General features: G+C 44.5%; 1 protein-coding gene across 1 annotated transcript; it reads right to left on the reverse strand.

The window, feature by feature from the left end:
- Nucleotides 1-456: 456 nt before the first annotated feature.
- On the reverse strand, nucleotides 457-4,589 carry nkx6.1 (NK6 homeobox 1). Its single transcript, XM_048539601.1, has 3 exons — nucleotides 3,567-4,589; nucleotides 2,921-3,093; nucleotides 457-1,630 (listed from the first exon to the last, which is right to left on the reverse strand). Exons 1-3 carry the CDS (start codon nucleotides 4,180-4,182, stop codon nucleotides 1,388-1,390), a joined length of 1,032 nt encoding a protein of 343 aa, XP_048395558.1. The 5' UTR covers nucleotides 4,183-4,589; the 3' UTR covers nucleotides 457-1,387.
- Between the last annotated feature and the right edge of the window lie 3,782 nt (nucleotides 4,590-8,371).

An 8,371-nucleotide genomic window follows, 5' to 3' on the forward strand; every position in this document is an offset into this window, starting at 1 on the left:
TCAACGGCCGACTTCAATACAAAAGCCCTTCTTCGTTCTCATGGTAATTACTGAAGTACACACACACACACACACACACACAAGGCAGGTTACTTCGTCCGAGTGTGAAAAAATGTCCTTATAACGGTAATGATTTACATTGTCTGATTCCCCCTGACGCTTCTCGGTGACTGTAAGCCTGCTTTCCAATATCGCTCGGCGGATGCCTTCAGATCTGGAACGGGGCTTCTTTTGCACTTAAGTAACTTTTGAATGCCGGCAGATATTCATTCGAACCTCGAGAACTGAACCAGAAACGGTGCCTCTGTCTTCCAGCTACTCCGCGATGTTAGCTCACAGCACAATCGAGCGTAGAAAGGCGAAACTGAAAAAAATATCCACTTCACCCACAAAGGGAACCGCTCGAAATGTTAATGACCCGTCGCCAGACTTAGTGCTCACAAAGTGCGCGACCTGAAAGTAGAAATCGTCCGAAAAAAAAATTGCCCATGATCCGGGCGACCAATTTTTCTGAACATTCGGCCCAAGAAGGGCCTGGTTTTATTTTTTTGGGGGGTGGGGTGGAGCTTTAGGTGGAGATCCAGGGGGTGATTTTTCGAGAAGAGTTTGAACATTATTCATGATTTTTTTTTCAAACACAACTAATCATCATGTCCCAAGGAGAGAGCTGGGGGAGAACCCAAGCCACAACATCATCGCAAGTTTAAAAAAAATGCAGAAGTTTGAACACATCTGTGCTAGAATATACAGCAAGTGGTCATTCTCCCGGGTCGAGCCAGAGATTCGGGTAGTGAGGCCGTAAATCGCCAAATAAACTTTCCTACAACAGCCTACACCCAGACGGTCACTAACTGGAATTACAATATAATTTATTAAACGCTAACGAATTAAAAAGACACCGTACTTTTTTTGTTTAAAACGCACAAACACAAATTCTGACGAGACTTGGCATTCAGACTCCACAAGATTGCAAAACACGAAGAAATGAAACTAAATCTATACATTAAAAACCAAAGCTAATTTTAAACTGATCTGTTCTTATACAAAATGTATTTTACACATAAATATTCACAGTTATTTCTTCTTTCTGTTCGGCATTTAATACACGGACTATTTACATGTAGTGGAGCTCCTGGGTCTTCACAATCTCAGTTTCTGAGCGGAATATATTTCTCTGCCTTTCTCGGTGTAAAAATGTTCGAGGCTGGGGCTTAAGCGCCATTCACAGGAGAGGCGGATGGGAATTAGTGCTTAAACCGCTCATCAAATCTTCCCATAACTTATATATAAAAATATATACATCTCTGAAAATGTACAGAGAAGTGGCAAATAGACAGTTTAGTGCTAGGTTCCGCAGGATGAGGAAAACAAAAGCCCCGGACTCTCCCTATGAGCTTTCGTTTTCACTGGTAAGAACGTGCAATGTGTTGGGTTTGTGTTTCTTGAGTAACTGGGAGATTTTTTCGTCGTCAGAATTGGGATCCAGCGGCTTGTTGTATTCATCATCGTCATCCTCGTTTTCCGAGGTGCCCTTCAGTCTCTCTGTCTCCGAGTCCTGCTTCTTCTTGGCTGTGGCCATCTCCGCAGCATGTTTCTTCCTCCACTTCGTCCGTCTGTTTTGGAACCAGACCTGAGCCGAAAGGAGCACAGTTAATGTCAGTTATTGGAGGAATGCGTGTACAAAGAAACACACACACACACAGGATGATTTACATTCCCTGTGAAAACTCTGGGCAGTCAGTTCCCCGTCGAATACACAAGTCACAAACTGGCACCCGTGTTACCTTCGTTTGCAGATTGAAAGTGGCAATTTTGAACGAGCTGGATTGACACTCGTGTAACGACTCAGGGACTGAGAGGAGACTCTCGGCGCAGAGGAGCTCCTCCACCTCAGAGAGCTGCGCTGCTACCGTTAGTTTTCGGAGTCATAGACCACTTGGGTGTCTTACAACAAACCCCACTTGGTATGAGCGTAGAGTGACAGCATTAATTTAAGTTGCGCTTCGGAGAGAAAGCACGGTTTGAATGGGGTTTCTAAGTATCGCAGTATGGCTTGTCTTTGGCAAGAATAATTAGACATGATTTAGTTTATTGACCGTGCGCTATTTAAACTACTTCTAAAAAATCTAGAAACGCCATACACGAGCCCATTTATACAGCGCCCTGAGATAAATTAAGTCCTGCGAAAGTTTAATCTTTATCTAAGAGCTCATAAAAGTAAATTACTTATATCCCTGCGGTGAGCTTCTTACCGTTTCTTTAAAAACAGATAGATCACAATTTGCAATGTTCTATTAATATTCACGCAGTAGATGTGCTTAACTCTTATCTAATTTGCTTTTAATGATGGAGATATTTTATTTGTGCTTCCGGCAACTTTTCTCTGATTGTTGTGCTCGTGGGAGCGGTTGTCTGAAAGGACAGCAATCGCTTGGCGGAGGAAATGCACAAGCGAGTGCGCTCCAAACCTCAAACCAGAGAAAATCTCTCCAGTAAACAGCAAATTAGACCAGACGCAGCTCGCCAAAAACAAATCAAACGGAGGAATAAAAAAAATCGAAGTGCAAAAGACGAGACGTGTGGTACGTGTAGACTAAACGTGGTGGCTGCCAATTTGATGTAAAAATACAATTTACAGTGGACCAATAGATGCTAAATTAAGATGTTTCTGGGGATTTGAAAATATCATTGTTTAGGAATCAGTTGTTTACACGTCAAGAAACGATAGTTTGGTTAAGCTCGCATTTCAAAGTTTTCTTGCAATTAACTTATTTCGATTTTAATTTTCACCTTTTTTCAATAATATAAAATTTCTAATTTTACCAGATCAAATATAGGTTTGTGAAAACCGACCCCAAACCCCGGCGTTACCCCACGTTGACCTGTCTGAATCTTTGCTGCATCTGTCAAGCAATCCTACCTTGACTTGACTCTCAGTCATTCCCAGTGAGTACGCCAGTCTCGCCCTCTCGGGTCCGGCTAAATATTTCGTTTGTTCGAAAGTTTTCTCCAACGCGAAAATTTGTTGGCCGGAAAACGTGGGTCTGGTGTGCTTTCTCTTCCCGTCTTTATCGATCAGCATGGCGCTCTGATCTGAAAGGAGACAGTAAGCAGCGCGTCAAACAACAGATAGAGCTTATTTATTTCAGGGGGAAATCTGGAGCTGGAAAAAGGATCACAGATGCATTTGGTCAGAATGCCAGCACAATGACGGAATAATACATTTGGACAATTTATATTGACAAAATATGCAACAAGTTCAGATCAACTGGCCAAATTAACAGTTCTCTACAGAAATTAATGATATATATTTTTGCTAAGGTGGCAAATGGTACTTTTGAAATTATTGTTAAATACATGCAAAAACCAGTATTGATATTAGCTACTGACAATTCTTAACTATCAATTGCACAGAAATACAATCAATTATTAGGCACAGTGTCCAACAGGGCAATACATTTAAAATGATGTTTACAGAATATTGAAGCAAAAGGAACGAAATAATGCGAAAGATGAATGTCTGCTGTTCAAGTGGCAGGTTAGGGGACATAAGGGTTTGTACTTACGCGGGGAGCAGCCTAGCCGTGCATCTCTCCAAGGTGGGCTCTGCATTACTCCTGGCCAAAAGATGGGGCTCCGGCCGGGCAGCTCGGCTAGAGGTTTAGGGTAACGGGCGACCGCCGCTGCCGCCGCCGCTGCCGCCGCCGCTGCCGCCGCTCCCGGGCTGAAGTACATGCCCGGAGGTGGGGGGCTGAGACTGGCGTTGAAACGAGGGATTCCCGAGAGCAGGGCAGAGGCGACCCCGCCTCCCCCTCCGCCACCTCCACCTCCACCACCTCCTCCTCCTCCTCCTGCACTCCCACCTCCGCCCGGGAGCATCACCGGCCGGCTCAGGATGTCGTTAATACCGTGAGGCGTGGTGGACGAATGTTGCTGGGCCAGAAAACCGGGCAGGCTGGAGGTCGACTTGAGCCCAGTGGAAGCGGCCGCGCTGATAATCCCCGCCGGGCTAGGGGACGATGAGATGGAGGAAGCGCCGGTGACTGAGCCGGGCCCCGTCTGCAGCGAATAGAGGTTCAAAGGGTTCTTCATCTCGGTCATAGTATGCAGGGCCGCTAAGGGCGGGCTGCTCAGCACGAACGCGCTCTGGCGGCTCCCCTCCATCTGTCCGACCGCTAACATCACCAAAAAAGTGATCGGAACCAGTCAACAAGTCATCACAAGGAAAAGGGGAGGGAAGAGAGGGGAAAAAGGGGTGGAGGAAGAAGGTGGGGGTCGAGAGAGTTGGATGAAAAACACCAGCAGCAGCAGCAGCTTTAGATCGAAGGAAGTCCGAGAAATTCCTCCTTCCTTGCAATTTGGGGAATCTTTTAATTAACACAGAGAACAGAAATGGATTCAGAAAGCAACTCTCTCCCGTTAGATTCCCAGGTACGGTGATGAGGTGGGGTTGGGGAGTTTGTTGATTGGAGTTGATATTCTTGCTCTCAGAAGTGTTTGCACAGTTTTGGGGTTTTTAATATATAAAAAAAATTTAGACTTTTTTTCAGCTCTCGCCTCGCCACCCCACATGAAACAGCCAGTGGTAATAAAAGCCTCTCATCACTTTGAGACGTTTTGAGAAGTGCTCCGGACGGAAAGTGCAGGAGAACGTTCCCCACCTCCCTGTCAATCAAAGGGCAAGCGAGAGACATGGGCTTTTTGACTGGCCAGATCTTCTTGGACGCACGGAGATTCCGTCTCCTCATTGGAGAATAACGCATGGCCCACCCCTTCGTTCATTTACATACCGAAAGCACTGACCAGAAAGAGCATTGAGACTCCAATAGTGTGGAGGGGGTGGTCTAAACCCAGTGCACCTTGTACTCAAAAACATTTGAAAACAACACATCTGACTGCGACTTGCTTACTGAACTAATTTAAGGCTGGGGTTATGTTTTAAGAATGAGTATTGACCGAAAAAGTCCCATTTTACAAGAACCCTATGGCTGCCCTTAGGGTATAGAGTGAACGGGTTTCTCAAGAAACGCGCCGATTAAATATGTTTTATGTAGATAGTGATTTAAACAAACGTAAAGGTATAACAAGGCAGTGGAGACAGATGCCACCGTGGTTCCAGTGGCCGGCAACTTGTTATGAACGTGTCAAGTGATCTAAAGTTTGGGGGGGGGGGGCACTTAACGCCTAATCTTTATCTTCCTCGCCATTATAACGTTACGAATTAAAATGGTGATTTTCGAGGGAGAAGTCTACAATTGGCTTCAAAAGAGATCTATCGAAATCAAATCAGTCGTGGATGAATTAAATTGTGATGATAATGCATGCTAGGATTGTTCGCCCTCCTCCCTGAGATCACACTCTTAAAGCCTGTTTATTCAGAATTAGTCGTTTATAATGAACGCTCAATACCCAATGTTCCTCCTTGTTCTGTCACTGACACTTCTGTTGAATTAGATACCTTTCTGCTGCCTCACCGTTAATGGACTTCAGAAACGCTGGAGACTCGATTTTTTTTGTCGGTATTCCAAAGGCAGAAAAAATATTTTTACATGATTATCTGTTCTGCGTGCCACCTGAAACCATTTTGTTGTCAAAGTATTTCGCCTACAATAGGGTTCAAACGGGGAAAATGAAATGAACGTCCATTGTGCCTTGCCCCACTCTCCAACTCACTAACAGCCCTAGTTCAGTGCTGGGGATCACATCGATTCTAGTAGGCTTTAGCATTGACAACGCAATTGGTTAAAGGGATTTTTCATTCTATTAAAACAGAACCATATACCGAGTACAAAACCGAGCTACTAATGAAAATAACAGTGAATACAATCATAATCTGCACAATTGGGAAACAAAACGGCATGCGTCTATATCGATATTTAACACCGCAGCGACCGTTTTACATAATGTACGCACTTTTGCAGAGAATCACTTTGATGAAATCCTTTTTACTGGATTAGCAGTGAAATGCTATACTATTTAAGAATATTACGCGAGTTCAAGAACGTTTTAAAATATTTGAATAAACAGCTGGTAGACTTAGTTTAATACATTCAAAATACTGGACCAACATCTTCCTGTTTATAAGGAATTCTGACTTGTTGCTAAAATTGGAACAAATTAACACATCTACGCCTACAATTAGTGGTAGAAATTCATATGAGACAACATTATGATGTTTATTTCTCCAAGTCATTGTCTTATTTAACGAATTATATGGACTGTTTACACTCAGTAAAACCTATATATTCTATAGATGGATGTATGTATTCCATATTTATCTATTAGGTGTGCATAAATAGCACACATGCAAAAATATTCACATCCAAATATTTGTTACTATTGTATTTAGATGTGTTCCGGGAGAATATCTCATTTATTACAAATAATGACTTGTGTAAACATTGTGATCAGACAATCAAGATATCCTTCTTTTATTGTATTTTGTTATGTTTTCATCAGGTTTCGTTTTTTCACTGGTATGTCTTTTGACAATAGGTTCCACCGCTCAAGCCTCAGTTCACACCAGTCAGTAATTCATCTTCATCAAGCGTTCGGCTGTTTTGACTTCAAGTCCGGTGGACTCTGCGGAGAGTCCAGCAAACCACCAGCAACAACACCCCACAGACTGGCGATCCTCAAACTTATGCATTTCGGCGCATTTCCAGTGAAGCCAATTCTTTGCCAAGGATGAAAACTGGAAATGTATCAGAAGCCGCGCAGCTTCAGGCCCCAACACCTCACCAGAGACGGGTTTAAACTGAAATGTCATCGTTGGTGACCCTTTCACAATGGCTCTTGAGTGAAATGCAGAACTATCTTCGGTCGCGCTTTGTCGGCGAAATAACAACTGGTTTTAATGTCAAATAAATGCCTGTCAGCTGTACAAAATTTTACAAGAGCTATATAGTTTATTCGAACTGTCTTTGGCAATGGGGAAGGTTGTCGAATGAATGTGACATGAGAAGGTTTGCTTACGGTGCTCTATGTAAGCTGGGATGCCCTCACACTTGTAGATTTGCAGACGAGAGCTGAGTCGCTCATATCGCGACACCTAGCGGATAGAAAGTAAAGCTGTCTCAAAATGCTGACTTTCCACTTGTCAGTGAATGCAATTTTGGAAAACTGTAGCTCTCATGCTGCGGTGACCCTACCTCTAGGCTGTAAGGCCTGCATCCAATCCCTTTCTGCCCAGGTGTCGGGCAGCTGCGGCGTGTGGGTTGTGGAGGAGAGGAGTGTTGTAACATGCCCCCCAAAAGGCCGTTTCAGAATCCATGCATTCAACACCTACTAAACTATTGGTTTTTCTGCTGTTTATAAACAGCAGGAAAAGTGTGAGCTGTTAGAACGCACGCTTTCCTAATATCCATTCCCAGCTTTCTGCTGGAAATGCAGGAGTGGGACATCTGACCCCCGCCCTGTGGTGGGGGTGAGTGGTTGCGCTAGCGGGGGTTTGAAGTCATGAGATCAAGCCCAAGTTGACAGCATTAAAGTGCGGTGCGTGCTCAAAAAAAAACCCTTCCGAATGAACGGAGCGCGGGGGACACACAAACAATTGATCACCTGCTGAAACGTGAGGTTTGACATGGTTCGGATGCGGGGCCTATCATGAGTTTGTTGAGAGCTCTGGAACTGAGCTAAGCGTGTTGCTGATTTCAAATTTACTGAAATACGAGCTCTTCTTTATGTCGAAAGGATTTGAGGTTAATATTTGCAGATAAGAGAGGGCGCAGTGATTTTACTCCATCGCTTGTGAAATATGAATTCTCTGTTTGGAACAAACGGCGGGAGAGAACTTTTGTGGAATTTGGCCTCAGTGGGAGCGATACTGCAGGCTACGTCTGCTTAAAGTTGACATTTGCAGCCGAAGGCGGAACAAGACAGAAAGGCATCACCTCGCCCTAGATTTAGCTGAAAGTCTCACTCGGTCGGATGTGGCTTGCAAGCAGATTGCCGGTGGTTCGGCTGGTCATTCAAGGAGGTGTGCTCCCATTAATGGCTACTTCATTGTTAACCGCAATAATCTGCTAGTCGCTTCCCGGAGAAGCGAGCGGCCTTTGGCTTCCCTGCAGGTCAGCATCGTCTGACGGCTAGTCCATTCAAAGCTGTGACCAGGAAACTAAACTGGCATCCGGATCGCTTCATCGATGGTGCATCGTAAATTCCTGGGGAATCTTGACGACAGAGAGATCACCACTGGGTGATCACCACTAGGCGAGGCCTAAAAAGACAACAAGGCACCGATCCGAAAGTGTGAGCAAGTCACTGCTGTAGCCTTTTTTCCACCCGAGCCCCGACAGCTAGCGGCGCGTCCACAGCAGTGCAGAGGTAGTATCAATATATTTGCCATTTAATATTTTGCATTCGCGTTTTA

This window comes from Stegostoma tigrinum, chromosome 1 (assembly GCF_030684315.1).
Source record: "Stegostoma tigrinum isolate sSteTig4 chromosome 1, sSteTig4.hap1, whole genome shotgun sequence".
Taxonomy (NCBI): domain Eukaryota; kingdom Metazoa; phylum Chordata; class Chondrichthyes; order Orectolobiformes; family Stegostomatidae; genus Stegostoma; species Stegostoma tigrinum.